Source organism: Hippocampus zosterae, chromosome 9 (genome assembly GCF_025434085.1).
Source record: "Hippocampus zosterae strain Florida chromosome 9, ASM2543408v3, whole genome shotgun sequence".
Taxonomy (NCBI): domain Eukaryota; kingdom Metazoa; phylum Chordata; class Actinopteri; order Syngnathiformes; family Syngnathidae; genus Hippocampus; species Hippocampus zosterae.
This window is the reverse complement of record NC_067459.1, coordinates 13,439,964-13,457,226: the sequence shown is the minus strand read 5'-3', so window position 1 is coordinate 13,457,226 and position 17,263 is coordinate 13,439,964. Positions and strand designations below refer to the sequence as shown.

Sequence of the window (17,263 nt, the reverse complement as noted above, 5' to 3'; positions counted from 1 at the left end):
AGGAAGGATTTAAGATGCCTTGTGTGCACAGTCTGACACACACCTTTGCTGATTTTTGCCCCCCCCACACCCCCCAAGTATGGATAAAATCATTAAAAGAAGCATTCGCGCTTGTGTGACTAGATGACATTTTTGCTGCCACACATTGAAAAGTTGGCTGCATTTCTGGGCATATTCAACAGACTCAAGGTGTATTGTACAATGCAAGCATTTATTTGACAACAATCCCTGTATGCCCGGCAATACGTGGGCAAGTTGGGGGTGGCGCATCCTGTCAAAAGTCAGATCTACATTCCGACCAAGACGCCTCTCGGCGGCGGTCGAAAAACTGGAAATAATGTTGCTGGAAAAAAAAAATTAAGTGAAAAAGGATGACTACAAAAAAGGTTGGTATACGAAAAGTCAGATTCTGCCGTCGTTCCTTGGCATAATTTAATATGTGACATGGTTTTGGCCTGAACACATATACAGCAAATAGGTGGGTTTCAGTGAAGAATGAAGGATAAGTTCACCCCCGCCCCAAAAAAACCCCAAATCTGTCAATACAAAAAATGCATGATGGGAAATATGCAGGGACCCACTACCGTCTTCTCTGTTTGAGAATAAACCAGGAATGGACGGCCAAGAGAACGACAACTCCCGAGATGAATTGGCGAATAAAGACCACAGATGACTCTTCATGCCTACGCTCGCCTTTCAATTTCTCCATTCGAGCTCTTTCATTCTTATGAGCATTGCGCTGCACCCACAGCGAGCTGGCAACCTTGAGGTGCCTACACAAGGCTGCGCCGCATTCACTCCGATCCCGGCGCGCAAGCACGCAGCACGCTGTGTACTTTGGACAAAAGCGTGAAAGCAAAACAGCAGAAACAGCGCACAGCACCCTCAAGGGCAGATGCGGTTCTACTCATTCAATATCATTAACTTGAATAATTAGATTGCGCCATTGTGGCATCGCTGCCTAGAGCGCATCAGATGCAAAGGAGTGTGATGAGTATTCAGCAAGGCTGCGGAGGATGACTAATGCACATCCTATTGACAAGAGCCAATTAAACATTTCGTTACAATTAAAATGCATGGCATGCTGTAAAAAAAACATTAAGAGGAATACTCTACATGAGACAAAATAAAAGAAAGAGTTGCCATAGATTTTCCAGTATATAGAGCAACCTCATTAGGTACATTTGTAGAGCATAATCTCGTCCAGTTTTTCCTAACTTCAGCAAAGGCGTCCATTTTAACAACACCCCCCCAAAAAAAAGTCATGAAAATGATGTACTGCTTACTGAAATAATGATGATCATCTAATTGTACTAGTGTGAAATCAGGGATCATTTCGTAAAAGGCACAGCTAATTTATTCACAGGAAACCAAGACTTGCGTTATATGATTCAACTAGTGGAAGAACATTTCTAGGATTGGATGAAAATTCAAGATCAATTTGGATCGTGATAGACGCAATCAATAGCAATGGAAAAGTTTTTCAAAAAATGTTTGCGACAGAAAAAATAAATAAATAAAAATCAGGAAGCAAACCCCGACCCCTTCTATAATTAAAAGTCAGACGAATTTTGGAGCACGGAAGCATATTTTGTGAAATCAACAAAGAAAACGTGCCGAAATAGCAAACAAGTGCTTCCGCGCAGGCACGAGCATGTGGCATACGTACACTGAATCAAAGTGTGACTTAACTTTGTTCAAAGAGATGACTGACCCGTTGCCTCGGTGCAACTCTGGCATTAAGATTATACCGTACATACGAACACGATCTCAAAGCTTATGAAGGATACCGTGTGTAGAGGTAAAGAAGGCGCTAGCTAAGACGTTAATGTGTCGCCAGCTTGAAATATGCCGATCCAAATCACTTGCTCGTCGTCCTTCAGCTAACTATAGACAATTTTCTTCCGTGGGCCGTGGCACGTTGGGTAAGACGTGCCTTCGTTATTCCAAACAGTCCTATTCATTTGTTTCTACTCCTCATTCATCTCGCAGGTTCTTTCCGCTCTTTTTGCCATGATTTTTCTTAAAAAGGGATGCTGCCAATCTATTTGGAGGGGCTTTTCTCAAGGCAAATTAGGCTAGACTTGCGCAAGCTGGACACCTAAGAACCGGTGGGATTTTTCAACACGCATTACACGTTTCATTTTGGTACTTGGGCTCACTCAAATTAAGTCGTACTTAAAATCATTTTTAACCTGTACTTTTAATCCTTTGATCAAATGAGGCCCCATGCAAGTATTAACTTAATGTAACTGCATCAATGATCCTGCGTTGGAGTCGCGCCTTCCTCAAATAAGTATTTATGGTGCACTGCTGGCGGAGCACGGATGTAAACAACATTGCAGTAGGGTTAGGTTACAATGTATTTAAAAACAAAACAAAAAAAGCAGTGCACATTTTTTGAGTTTTACTCGCTGATGTTTTGAATGATATTTTCCCCTCTTGACCGGTTAGCTTTAATCAATTACATTTTTATTTTAGGTTTAATCAATTTAATTGTCATTTTAAATAGGTAAAAACATACAATTATAGAGTGATATGAAAAAATCATACGTCTTCATTCAACTAACCCTTTTAGGTAAATCATGTTTAAAAGGGGTTGATTTAATATTTATATTGACCAGTTTATTTGACTTTTTTATAGTTGGGTTGATCGCAAGGAACCATTTCCCGAATGCTCATCCGGCACCCTGTTTAGTGACCCAGTTTTGATGGACGCGACAAATGATGAAAGACAATTCGGGACGTCCAACAAAAGGAATGTTTTCTCGAACGCGCCCTACCTATACTTCATGCCGGTCCTCATGCTTTGTTCGCTGGAAGACGGCACACTCTGAACAGAGAGCTGACCAAGACTTCGAGCCACCATGGCCACAGCTCGGAATTTGCTTCGTGTCCCCGTACCGGGGCTGTTGGCGTTTTGCCGATTGAGACGGTCCTCCGTGGTGCGGCTCACTCCGCCGCGGTGGTCCGTGCAAACCAGAGAGACTTGCATGCTGGATTCGTCACTACCAAATAACAAATAGGTAACCAATATACCCAATGTTTATTTGATTTTTTTTAATCAGGTGGATGAGCTAGGATTGAGCTGCGACTGTGCGTCTCATTTGCTCCATGAGGGTGTTTGGTTGTAAAAGGTGGCCTCGTCCCTGGGGCAAGTGTCACACGCCTTGCTTGTGTTAGAAATCACTTCCCTCTCGATAAATGGACTGACAAGCTCACAATATTCCTCAGGCGCAAGAACGGGAGTGCGGATAAAACGTATCCAAAGTATGAATAAAGTGAAAAGGGAATGATTTTCTTGTTGAGGGTCTTCTCGGATTCCTCTGTACGTCGCTTTCCGGCATTTGAATCAGATGCTCATGAGAGGCTGATGGGCAGATTTACAGTGCGGTTGTTTCCTTTCGAGGCTTCGCTCCAAGCTGGAGCTTTACACCTCCACGCTGCCTGCTGTTTAAAAAGGGATGGCGATGTAAAAAAAAAAATCCAAACGATGACACTGAAGCAACACAAGAAGATTCTCACATCTGCCGTGTCCACCTTGACAGTCGGGCCGGCTGCTGGAAATCTATTCTCCCGCCCGACCTCATTGTCACCTCTCTCACCGTCGCCTTGACTCAACTTACATCTGCCCGCCTTGTGCTGACCGTGAAGCTGCACGTTGCACATAGGCAAGAGATGGGAGAGGAAAGAGAGAGAGTGAGGGGGAGGGAGGGAAACCGGTGGGAGGGATATGAAGAGCGCGACGCGGAGAAACAGTCAAGGCAGCGTGAGAATGCAAGGCATTGAAATCTGTTGCGTTGACAAGAACTCCTCAAAGAAAAGGCGCAGCATTATTTGCACGGACACTTTTTGTGCCAGAGCGTTGCCCTGCAGTGAACTTGAACACAAACCGTGTCCCATCCAAAGAAAAGGCTCACCCTGGTCAGCCCCATCAGTTGCTTCGCGAGGGACTGTTCAGCTGCCCATAAAATATTCATTATGTAACTTTATCTGTAACAATATATGCCAAAAGCGGCGGGGGTGACGGACAGAAATGAGTCGCTGTTTGACCGCCGTTGGTGTGTGACAAGATCGTATCAAATTGGATAAACTATGCTCAGAAATACAACTAAATAAGAAAGAAAAACCCCACACCAAAGCTTTTATAGACTGCATGATTCCGATGGACCAAACTCCGTTCTCAGAACTCAAATTGGCTTAAAATATTTCAAAGTGAAATCAGAATGCAAAGATAAAGCGAACGCAGCCATGATCTGATCGCTTTTCCAATTCCATATTTGTCATATTTCCTTGGCTTCATGTGCAAATATAACATTTACTTAAAGACTCTGTGGTAACAAGCCAGAGAGGAAACAAGTCATTGAGAAGCAGGCTGAGGGTCAGGACATGTTCATTCTTTTTCCTCCTTCTTCTTTCAAATGTTCAATATTGTTTTGAAATGTGGGGTATCCCCCCCCCCAAAAAAAACTACATTACACTCATTTTAGTACAACATGAATTTCCTGCTCAATTTTAAAAATATTTGAAAACTAACTCATTTGAATGTTAAAAATGAAGTTTACATCTGATATTAATTTAATGTTCTTCTTTTTACTGGGTGTAACATGACATTTGCTAGCAACGGAAAGGCATTTTGTGTATCACATTCCAAAACAATAGTGCACGGCATGCATTTTCGAGACAAGTAAAAATAAATAAATGAATCAATTAATTCATTCTACCAACTGGCAGCTTGACGCCAGTTAAGGCACCCAAAACGACTCTTTTGCTCATCGAGTAGTCACTGATAGCTGCGACTAATTGGCGTATATGTCAATCGTAGCACATACCTAAACTTCATCGGGTTACAGCTTGAATTCTTTCAGGTAAGTGCAAAATTAAAAATAAAGTCAATTAAGATGATAGTATATTATTTGTTTACAGCCTGTACCAGCATATTGTGAATATATATTTGTGTTTCAATTAAGATGACAGTATATTATTATTATTTTATTTATTTATCTGTTTTTACAGCCCGTACCAGCATATTGTGAATATACATTTGTGTTCATAAACCTGACGAGTGCATGAGCTGCACGCTCCCAGTTATCTCATACTCAAGCTTATCTGAGTGGAGCAGCTAGTGTGGCAAGCGGATAATTAAACACGATGCCATCAGGAACAGATGTGGCAAGCGAAGCACTTATAGAGTTCACCTATCAATGGAATCTGGCAGACAGACGATTGGAAACTGACAGCTCTATTCTTGGAACTATTTTTTTTGTGGCGCCCGGCCTCCAATATATGAAAGCTTTAATTTGATTGAAATCAAAATTTGGACTCAACATAGTATGCAGAGTGCAGAGAAGCCACACTTCATCGGCATGTTCCATTACACTTACCTTCAAGCAAGATGAGGGGTGCCATAGATCCTCCTGAATGAGGGATTACATCAACAGCCAACATCACATCTCGGTGAACAAAAGCATTCACTCCCTAGGCTGTTAAGCGCCAGAGCTCGGCACGCAGTCGCCACAATGGCAGTGGAAACGTAATGCCACATTGTATTCCGCTCAGCTCTAGGGCCCCAGGAGTCATGGCATGGAGGAGCTTTAATGAGTTGTGGAGGTAGGGGGAGGGGGGGGGAATAGGCCACGGACAAGAGCAAAAGGCTGCACAGACACAGTGGTGTCATGCAATGTAATCGAAGAAAGATCCACTTAGTATGACTGTATTTGGATTCTATTTGCTCTGCAGGTATGTCTGTGTTTATGATGACGGACTGCAAGGAACAAGTTGCATAGTCAGAATCCCAAATTGCATTTTAACACAATCAAGGACAGCGGTTACTACAGTGGACATCTTATCGTGTTGTCACGTTACAGTGTGCATGAAAGTTTTAATACCTACACAAGTGTCACAAGGAGGCAGTGACAACATGGATGTAAACAACAGCACAGTTTTGTTAGAATTTGTTTCATGCATTGGGCACACCGCATTATAAGATGCAATCTACAATGCATCCACTAGATGGAGCTACATTCAAGGAAATGCCAACAGAACATTCAGATGTCAGTAAAACGTATTTCATAAAGCAGCGACACAATTCACTTCACCAACACCGAGTTATAACATTGTCTCGTTAACATTTAACTCTTATGCCACTGCTCTATTTCCGTGTTCTACAGCGTAATCGATCGCCTTAAGTTTGAACTCTGCGTTGTAAGCATGTCTCTACCAAGGAGCTATTTTGGGGTCAAAATATGACCATAAAGACCATACACGTGACGCATCGGATTTTAAGGCGCACTGTGAGCTTTTAAGAAAATGGAAGGCTTTTAGGTGCACCTTTTAGTGCGGAAAATACGGTATCAGGAGCAGTTTGCACTTAAAAAATAAAAAATAACACACACAAACACCAAAAAAAAAAAAACACGTATTACATTAGCTAAAACGGTCAGTTTGACCTGAGACGAGTACATTAATAAAATGATATGACCCTACCTTGTAATTTTAATTAGACTTTTATGAAACCGCCACACTTGATGTATAACAACCAATCAGAGACAGAAGGCATGACTGACGTGAGCTTTTATCCCTCGGGGTTAGACTTATAATGGGTCACACTGACCTGTGACCTTGGGCTTCAGGACCTTTACGAAAATTAATAACCACCAACTTCGGCAGTGAAGAGGATTCAGGAGCGACACAGGCAATTACATTTATAAACACTTTTTTATTTTTATTGAATGCACATTCTGATAAATAAAACCTTTGACATTTACTGAGATAGTAACACTCAGTTACGAGTAAGTCATGCTGCGGACGTACAGTATTACTAGCTGTGGCTAACGTGTCCGTACACATTGGATTTATGATCTGCCCGTTTATGCTGCATCCACATTGGGACGATACATTTCCAGAGTTCCATTTATGATGCCGTGACCTACATCCCGAGTGTAACTCAAACGCAAATAAATAAATAAATAAATATTTTGCCAACCGTTTCACTTGATTTTTGAGGCTTAAATCCAGCCTGAGATGATGTGTCTTAAATGAAATGCTATTCTAGGTGTTGGTCTTGTTACATACGATGTAGTATACTGAACCCAAGTGATGATTGACTAAATAATTTCTCATCCCCCTTTTTTGTTTGATCCATCTGCATCTGGAGAATCTGCACATTTATTGAGCCGCAGCACAATGGGAGATACACAAATCAATACAAGCATGCGAGGGGCAAGTGATCAATCACCTAAATGAATCCATAGACAAGCTATTTTTCATTTACAAATAACAAAAACAAAGTTTGCCAGGAATGCAACAAATTATAGCATGAATTATCATCCATCTCTTTTCATAAACCGCTTATCCTTTTCAGGGTTGCAGCGAGCTGAGGCATTTACACAGTCTGAGTGTGGGGGAAGTGAACCCGTGATGCCTCCACAGAAGACAGGCATGTAAACTACTACAACGCTAGTGACGCACCAATAATAAAATCATCTCCGACCTCCTTCTCAAATAAAATGTATGTTTCCGCTTTTTTAAATCCCAGGCAGCGATACGCACACATTAATAAAATATCTTTTTTACAACACTACTATTGGGAAATTATTTCACGCCGAGTAATAAAGATGCTTTTGCAGCAGGAAACATGGTACGAATTCACGGTTTGACACGAGAATATTCATGTGAATCTGATCTTGACATAATCACTTAGAGTACATGTGTTAAGTTGCTTATTAGCCACGCGTGCGTCAGGTGACTCCGAATTCCCACCAGGCCATTGCACAACTCATTGTCATTTTGCTGAGGAATAGGAAATGATACTGATCAAATCCCAGTCTCCTCCGACCTGTATTGTAATTTTGTTATTTTACTGTAAGTACTTGGTGATTATCTGAAAATCTACTGATCCTAAAATCTCTCACAATCGCACTAGTGAGCAAATGCAGAGCGCCGATAGGTCCCCTGCCCCCGTTTTATTCACAGTGTGGAGGAGGAAGAGATGGGAAAGGTCTATATACTGTATGGACACACACACGCGCACACACTATTTGATCACAGCTACAGCTTACACAGTCTTGTATCTATTGTACCAAATACTTTCTGGACATTCAAACATACGAAATAAAACCATAATTCCATCGGTGTTGGTCTACAAAATGGCAGCATTTTTAAAACATTTGTTGGAAACTAGCTAGTTTACCTGTTTCAAAGAAATCTCATCTAGTCAAATTTCCTGTTCTATTGACAGATAAGGCTGCATAAAATGTCATTACTCCCTTTTGGGTTTTTTTTTAAAGCCTAGTTCATGCAGTGTACAGCAAAATATTTATTACCAATATATGAAAAGCACAATTACATGGCAAACGCTTTGGTTTCTCTTGTGTTACGCTGCATGTCCGGCCTCTGTTTGGCAAGACGACGCTTGCTGGACCATAATGAGGCCACTGGAGAACATGTCGGCAATGCAGGAAGAGGTACGGCTCCGACGAGCAACCGTCCGACGCCCAACCCCTCCCCCTCCCACAGACACTTTTTCCGTGCAAGCGGCAAAGCGGCAAGCGAAGGGAGATGGGTCGCTTTAATTGACGGGGCATTTAGAAGGCACTCTGACCACAGAGGGAGCCCTGTCACGACGAGTCATCCTTCGGTACAACAGCAGCATTATCTCTAAAAATAGACACTGGCTCTTGGAATCAGTTTTCCAACAGCAAGAGTGGGACTGATGCAAAGAGCACCCATGGCGTCAGGATGGTAGACGTGCAGTTAATAAAAACGAAATATATATATTTTTAAAAAGCAATGACGTTTGATACTCATGTGACACTTGACAGGAAAAGTTGCCGTCAGCAACTTTTCGGTTGCGGTGCCCTGAGACGCCATTTGGAATGCCAAGGACAATTGGAATCTAATTTTATTTGTCTGAAAAATATTATTTACAACAAACAATGTATCGTTATGTATCCGTCCCAGGCATTGGGCAGAACCATTCAATGATATTGCACGAGCGAGATGTTAGGAGGTACCAAAGGTAATCTGTCAATCGACTGGTAAATCACACAACAGAAGGATTTCACACAAAGTAAATGTGTGAGTACAATGAAGATCATCATTGTTTCAATACATATTGGGGACATTTTCCCGTGATTTTTTTACAATACGTGTGCATTGGCGAGTGATTAGCACGTCAACCTCGCAGCGCAGACATTCAGTTCCAGCTCCTGCCTCTCTCTGTAGAGTTTGCACGTTCCGCCCCACCCTAGGGCTGCATGGTTTTTCTCCGGGTACTCCGGTTTCCTCCCACATTCCAAAAACATGCATGGCAGGCTTTATTGCCACTTCCACAAGAGAGCTATTCAATATGTATTCAATCAAACCACACCCAAACGCCATAGATGGGCTATTGGTACTAGCTAGCATTAACGTTGCAGTCGGCACAAGCACCAAAAGGAGCCTGACATTGGAAGGAGACAAAATAAGCGCGTCCAGAGCTGAAGTGTAACCGATTAATATAATATGGATCATTGTTTATATATGCACGAAAATGAATGTTAACGTGATACACAAATTTATCAACGTGCAGGACGGTTTATGAAAGTGTAAAGACTTGTGTCCATGCAGCTGCGTCGCTGTCCATTGATTTAGGACCTCATAAAATGCAACCAGCAGGGAACAAGCTTGCTAGTCACCAAATAATGCCCAGTCGTTAAACTTCTATTTGGAGATCTTTCATTTGGACGTGTCACGATCGCTAACCTGTCTGTCACACGCTCAGCTCTCTCACCTCTTTGAGTGAGGATGCTTCTTCATATGAGACAAGGCTCTTATTTCGGAGCATCTTTCAGCTCGCTTCTCCCTCCAAACAAGCCACGAAGACAAACCCATCGCTCTGTCTCTATGCCTGCAAGAGAGCTGTGCGCAGCAGAGGACGTGCCTGCGGCATGTGCGTGTCACACTAACTGGAACATTGTGGAACATAAAACTAAGGTACTGCTGGTTTGGAAAATAATAAAACTGATATTTGTTACTCGATGCCGGATAACGTGATCAAACTCAATTTCAGATCACACGATCGGATCGGGGCATCCCTACTTTGTATCATTCCTCAGGAAGCTTGGACAGGAATGGGCCAGGACATCAAGCATGGCAGAAAGTGATTATGAGCGCAGCACACGCTCTGGATTAAAGCGCTATCATGTGTGAGCGTCTGCCAGCTGTGCAACTGACGGTTTTACTTAGACTTTCTCAGAGTATATTTGAAGGGCATTAGTCAGGATTTGAGGAAACCCGGCAAGAGGGAATCTCTTGAGGTGGGGGCGGGGGGCAACAGCAGTGTGTGTGTGTGTGTGTGTGTGTGTGTATGTGTGTGTGTATACAAACAAACGTGGAAGGGTGAGTGGGTCTAAGGGAGTTAACAGAATGTGACGTGAAGAATGACAGTATGACAGAAATGACTGACAGACGTTCTAACGTATCCTGAAGTGTCTGCTAAGCATTCCTGGAATCACTTCAGCAGAGGAAAATGAAATCTGGACAATTTCGTCATCACTTTTAATTTGTACTTTACCCCTTAGGAATTCCTTCGAATTTGCTACGCGCACAAATCTTTCCCCAAAGTTGCTGTTATCGTGCCCCCGCAGCAATCCATCATTCCTCGATTGCGGAATGTGATTTGATTTCAGGGCGAGGTGCAGAAGAATATGCCAGTGACATGTCGTTTTCATGCCAGAAGCGAAACGTCGCGGTCAGACAGGCGGGGCGTGATGCCCAATTCTGGTTATTGTGTTAAATGCATTCTTTGTGTGTTGTCCTTCCCATTAGAAAAACAAATGCAACCTCTAATGTTAACTGAACTCATCTGTGACATGACCCACGTGTGCACAAAGCACAATGTCGAGTGACACGCAAAAGACGGCGACACACAGCAGTCTTAACAGAAGTAAATACGATCCAAGCTTGACTGCCACATTTTTTTCCTCTTCATTTCATGGAGTGGATCAGAAAATGGATGGATGGATCGATTATTTAATAACCACAATGTTCCCCGGTAAATTGCCGGGGGAAAAAAAAAATTCTTACTTCATTAGTACATCTTCACCTCAATTCGATGCAAAGTGGGGGCCTCGCCGCTGCACAGAGAAAGGCTCCCACACTATCAGGGTTTTGTCTTCTCTGATTATGATGAAACTGGGTCTTTTCTGGTCGCCGCAGCTTTGAAAGCCTGCCGGTCTCAGTAAATGTGTATGTTTTTGGATAACATTGCCATTGCCAAAGTGGCTTGAAAAAAAAATGTTTTTTTAATTATTGACACTAAATGCTAAATGTAGCTAATTGCTAATCTGCAAGTTCCAAAGTCACATAGCCATTATAAAAAGACCAAATAACAGTCGTCTTTGTTCAACTAAATCCGGGACCTCCTGATACAACGCGAGGGAGACACGCTGGTCACATCTGTGAGCAGCCGTTGACTCGATTCCTAACTCTCCCGAGAGCACGTGAGATCTCCCTGCAGACGCGTACAGCAGAGCTCAGCAGGAATTCGTCTTTGCCGCTGTCCCCTATGACATACCTAATAGAGCTGGAGAACCGAGAAAGGCAAAAAGAGGACAGGGAAGACCTCAGTCCTTATATAATGTAATTATGTAAGGTAAGTCGTGCCTTTTGGCACTCCATTTTAACATATTGCATATTCACAGAAATGGGTGAACTGGAAGGACCTAAAAAAAGCCCCAAGATTCATCCCTATAGTTAATGTATACACACAAATTATGTGTATTAAATACGGTAGTACTTTGACTTCTAAGTGACTCAACTTGGGAGGGTTTTTTTTAAGATACCAACTGTATAAAAAAAGTTTTATAATTACTAATATATCCCACAAGATAGTGGCAAAGCGCTACTTTAATATTAGGCAGAGTAATGAGCAGTCTTAGTGACATTTCAACCCACTTTATATTTGTTTCTTGGCAGCATGATGTCACAAGTTGGCGGCAAAGTAATAATTTTATATTAGACCAGGGATGGGCAACTAGCGATCCGTGAGGCGCCGACACTCTTGGTGACCTCATGATTAAGTCCCACCCACAAAACAACAAATAAATAAAGAAATTTAAAAGGCAATTAAAAAAAACTACAAATGATCCAAAAACAGTGATAAAACATTCACTAAAAGTGTTTCCACGAAAAAAGGAAATAAAAATGTTGATAGGCGGCACGGTGATCGAATGGTTCGCACGTCCGCCTCACAGTGCGGAGGTTCAGGGTTCGATACCGGCTTCGGCCTTCCAGTGTGGCGTTTGCATTTTCTCAGAGTGCTTGTGTGGGTTTTCTCCGGGTACTTTGGTTCCCTCTCATGTGGGGGATTTCTGTATAAGGACTTTTTCACAGTTTAAGAACGGATTGAGTCTACTCCGGTGCAAAACCTTGACAATGACAATGTCATGTCAAAATCTGTCCTTGCCATCACAGGTGGCCTCTGTTGTCGCAGTGCCACAGAAATTGCAAAACATGTTAATTGTCTACCGACAACTTCAGTTCGACTTTGCTGCACTTTCCACTTCTTGTGCCAATAAAGCCTTCAGACTTTAATATTTGGACAAATTATCAGATTAATCCAGACAGGAAAATCTTAAGGAGGAATCCAAGACGACTCACAAACACCCAAACGTCACCTGCCAGCATTTATTTCCATCAGAGATGTTGTCTGACATCAAGGCAGACAGGGGACTATGCTCTACTGCCCCCTGGTGTCAAAATACAATCAAGGCGTCTGAATCCACTGTATGCACAGTCGAACAAACTGTCAAACCACTGTCACACAGTAAGTTAAACAGTTTCATAATGACAGCTGAGTATTATTAATACGTTGAAAAATGTGATCCGGAGAGAACTGGTGCTGCCCAATAAACTGTAACTGGTATGCGAGGAATTTCGTGGCTGCATTTTGCGACAGCGCCTCAAAGTTTAAACAACTAATGTAGCTTGTGTGTCAAGTGTTGTGGAAAGTGAAAATGGGGAGGCTACGGTCGCACTAAACGGGACATGGTGACACTCACAAACAAAATGAAAACACTCAGGATGATGACAACAATTAGCATGGGGAAGATGCAAACAGCCAAAAAGACTAGCCCCTGACCTCAAATTCTAGGCTGCAACACTTTGTCACATCAACAGTCCGACCCATCCGTTCATCCATTTTCTGAACCGCTTTATCCTGACAAGGGTTGCGGGGCTATCCCAGCCAATTTTGGGCAGTAGGCGGAGGACACCCTGAACCGGTTGCCAGCCAATCGCAGGGCAACACATGGACGTACATCCATCCACGCTCACACTCACACCTCGGGACAATTTAGAGTGTTCAATCAGCCTGCCATGCATGTTTTGGGAATGTGGGAGGAAAGCAGAGAACCCGGAGAAAACCCACGCAGGCCCGGGGAGAACATGCAAACTCCACACAGTGAGGCCGGAGCTGGAATTGAACCCGGTACCGCTGCACTACGAGGTTGACGCGCTACCCAATGGACCACCGGGCCGTAGGGGCCGACCCAAATGTATTTTTTGAGGCCTGTAAAAAAAAAGTGTAATGCATAAAATAATTCCAATGGGTGTCAATTATATGCAGATTTTCACTATTTGCAGGTTGTGTGAATAGCAAGAGTCAACTGAAAATATATTGTTAAAAAAAAATTGCAAAAGTTTGTATTTTCTTTGGATTTTGTGTGTGTGTATGTGTGCTTGGGGATGCACAGTAAGTGCATGTGTGTAAAATACAAAGTGAAGCGGACAATGATTTGACTGACCATCGTTTGTTGGCGGGGCACAGGTCAACCCCCCAAATGTTGTGAAGATTGTTGTAAAATGATCTCACGGACATGTGTTGTTCCCAAACTTGTGCCCAGTGAGTGTGGTTTGTCGTGATAAATAAATGATGAATGTAAGAAAATGAGAGAAGGGTAGTACTAGAGTAAATGATTTATACTGACAGTAACACACTGATACAGTGTATCCACGGTTGTAAAAATGTGAAAGATAAACCAGCTTTCATGACATACAAGCCTCAAGGACCACTCAAGACCCTTTGTGCAGTCGAGCACATATACATTCTGGTCACTGATCCCTGGGAACACCAACTGCAGCAGCAGCAACAGTCATGCCTGACAGTATTCGTAAAAACCCACTCAACTGCGTTTGCTCTTTCATTTGTTTGTGGGTGCAAAAGAATGTTGTACTTTGCGATGATGCAAAAATGTTCCGAATTGTGGCGCGGCTATTTTCTATACAGTCCAACAGGAGTGGAATTGGTGCCGTTTTATGAGGCACTGATCTGATTCTGGATATAGGAAGCCACAGCGAGAGCGGAAGTTTGAGCATTCACTGATGGGCGCAACACATGAAAGTAGAAAACTGCTGACTGTCTAACTGTCACAGTGCAGCGTCATGCCGCATCAGGAGGCAGCGTGGCGTGTTCAGTTTGGCTGGCAGAGCACTGTGATGACTTCTCGGCACATCTACTAGGAGAGATGGTGGCAGAGTGATTTCAGCAGAGACAACAAATCAATTTGGCAAAGTTGGACTTTCAAAACAGCATGAAGAAAAATGGAGGAAATGATTGTTAAGGTGGTTGTCCCAGACAAATGTTGTACTGTGATGTGGAAAAGGCACAAACTGAAGTACACTGCGAAGTGATCTGATGGCACTGTAGCTCTCGATCAGGACTGAACTCCACCAGATCCGACCATGCCATTTGAATCGGACTGGACCAGTGGGAAAAAGTACCAAGCTACTTCCCATTTGGTTGCTCCGTAACAGCGCCAAATAGTCATTCAAAATGTAATTTTCACTTTTTGCTATGACAGTTCCGTTTGCACAGAGGAAGTGAGGCATCGTCTCAAAATAACAGCAAGGAGGGATCTTCACGACAATCAAAACGTCACAAGCAGTTTATTGGACTATGGCATTCATCCGATGAGTCCAACGTCAGAACTTCATTCTAACGCCGACATAAGAAATTTGAACAGAACAAGCCACCGCTCCTTTTATGGACTTTTCCAGACATACGCACTGGGAGTTTGGCAAATATGCAATTAAGCCAATGATGACATGAAACCACAACCAATAAGCCCAGACCAGAAGACCCCCCCCACAAAAAGTGACATTTTAGTTCCATTTTAAACCAAATCCTACAATCTACTCAGACCTAGGTGTGTCGCCAAGCCTCAAACATCTGGCCTCCTCTGAGGATAAACTTGGCTGATCCCGAATACTGTTTTCTTACCTGTACTTCATGCCCGTCTGATAGGACACGCACTCTTCCAGGGCCAGGCCATTCATCTTCAAGAAGTCTTCCATGTTCTTCACTTGAGCAGCGATCCTCTGTTCCCGCAGTCGCTGCAGCTCACCCTGGTCGGCGGTCCTGCTCGGGGGCTGGTTGAGCCCCTGGTCCGAGTGGTAGCGGTTGATCCCGCTCCGGATGCTCTCACTGTACGTCATGGACAGCATCTTTCCGCTGCTGCTGCTGTTGCTCTTGCGAATGCCGCTGCTCGGCGCTGACGGTTTTGGGATCTGCAGGTTTTCAGCAGGACAGTGACCGGACTTGAGCGTGCTTGGGACCCCTTGGGGGCTACCGGCATAGCCTCCGGTAAACATGTCAACCCTGTTTTGCCTCCTTGACTAATTATGAAGCAGCTACACAGACGGAGTGAAGGGTCCATCTCCCTTAAATAGTACCTGCTCCAATTAGAACGGAGCTCTCGTGTTCCGGCCTTTACAATGACCATGCATCCTGTAATCAACACGGCCCCCCCAGCCCCCCCACGCCCGCCTCTCCCTCCCCTGACAGGTGCGCCACGGGCAAGGTGACACCGATAGGCAGCATTCAAGTGCTCAAGAAACAGGACACATGCCATTTAAGACATCCAGACATGCAGCAAGCGAAAACGTGAACACAATCCGGCTCAAGAGTGGGCAACAGAAGGGAGAATCACATTTTGATTGAAATACACAAACGACAGCAAGACCGAAAATAAATGTTGCACTTGTTCTTGATGTTTTTTTTTTTTTTGCTGAAAAGCTGAGTGCAGACCACTTTGTGTTAACATCTCTTCATCTCTCATTTAATAATCATGCCTATCTGATTCTCAAGGAGAATCCAACACTTTCTATATATCAACAGAGCACTGTATTGATTACGCCAATCACGCATGGGAACAGCACGCACCTCTACTGGAATTTTAATGAACATATACTTTGCAGTTGTACAAACAAATGGATGTCAATTCTTTCATTTACAAGCTGTGGACATTCAGAACTTCGTAGCGCATACCAGATTAAATCACATACTCAAGTACATGATTTGAAAAAGCACCACAACGTACTAAGCTATCAATAATAATAAAAATAATGATAATTAAAAAAAACTTGTAGTATTTTCCATTTAAGGTTATTAATTCACTACCATTGACAGCCATAGAAGTGAAAAGGTCCGTTGGTTTACCATGGGTTGACAGTGAATCAGTTAAAAAAAACCCAAACAAACAAACAAAAAAAAACAGCGCTATGTAGTGTTGACTGAATGGAATTCAATATATTTTTTTTATGTTACAACTATACATGTGCATTTAACATGGAATCTACTATCAAGTCCTAATAATCACATTAAAAGTGCCAGAAATTCTTTGAGTAGGAACTATAACGTGACGACAATATTAAGACACTTGTCACGTGTGATGGAATCAATCGTGTTCTCTCCATGTGGACAAACTTAAGTGTACTTGAAAACTAGGCAGCATGCACGCTCCACGCGGAAAAGTTCATCCTTCGCACATGCTCACGAACGATGGCCTCTGGCGGAAAGATCGTTCCTCAAACTCACCCGATTTCTTTGGGGTCGGCTCATGAGCAAGATTGGATGGTGCGAGTCTGAGCTTATAAAGCCACACTGCACTGCAGACCTACAAAGTAGGTCCACCCAAACTGGGAGTGTCTTACTTGGAAACGTCTAAACCAATTAGTGAGTAAGGGAGCGCGCATCCCTTTCCTCCCCTCACCACTCGGACCACTATCTACCACCGCAAGCAACACCTCGCCTCACCCCCTTCTCCCGGGGAGATCTCGTGGAAGAAATCCATTTACGGCGTTTAGAGGCTCTGCCCCGTTTCTGCTAGCCTCAGCAAATAATATCAGCACTGAATTATTCACTAAAGCTTTTTGCGCTTAAAAGCTTCTGATTGTTGTTGCACAGGAAAGACTACTTAGAGCAGCGCGATAATCAAGCTAC

General features: G+C 43.2%; 1 protein-coding gene across 9 annotated transcripts in view; it reads right to left on the bottom strand.

The window, feature by feature from the left end:
• Positions 1 to 17,263, bottom strand: part of kcnab2a (potassium voltage-gated channel subfamily A regulatory beta subunit 2a) — a 68,350-nt gene that overhangs the window by 24,172 nt on the left and 26,915 nt on the right. The window contains exons 1-2 of one of the 9 annotated variants that reach the window (XM_052075717.1): positions 3,526 to 3,669; positions 2,784 to 3,450 (exon numbers count right to left, since the gene is read on the bottom strand). The exons of 6 other annotated variants lie outside the window; for them this stretch is intronic. In XM_052075717.1, the coding sequence (XP_051931677.1) occupies positions 2,784 to 2,995 (212 nt within the window). In that variant the 5' untranslated portion in view covers positions 2,996 to 3,450; positions 3,526 to 3,669. Of the gene's footprint in view, positions 1 to 2,783; positions 3,670 to 15,262; positions 15,540 to 17,263 lie in introns of those variants that run through there. 2 more of the 9 variants (XM_052075715.1, XM_052075716.1) reach the window with 2 other exon arrangements.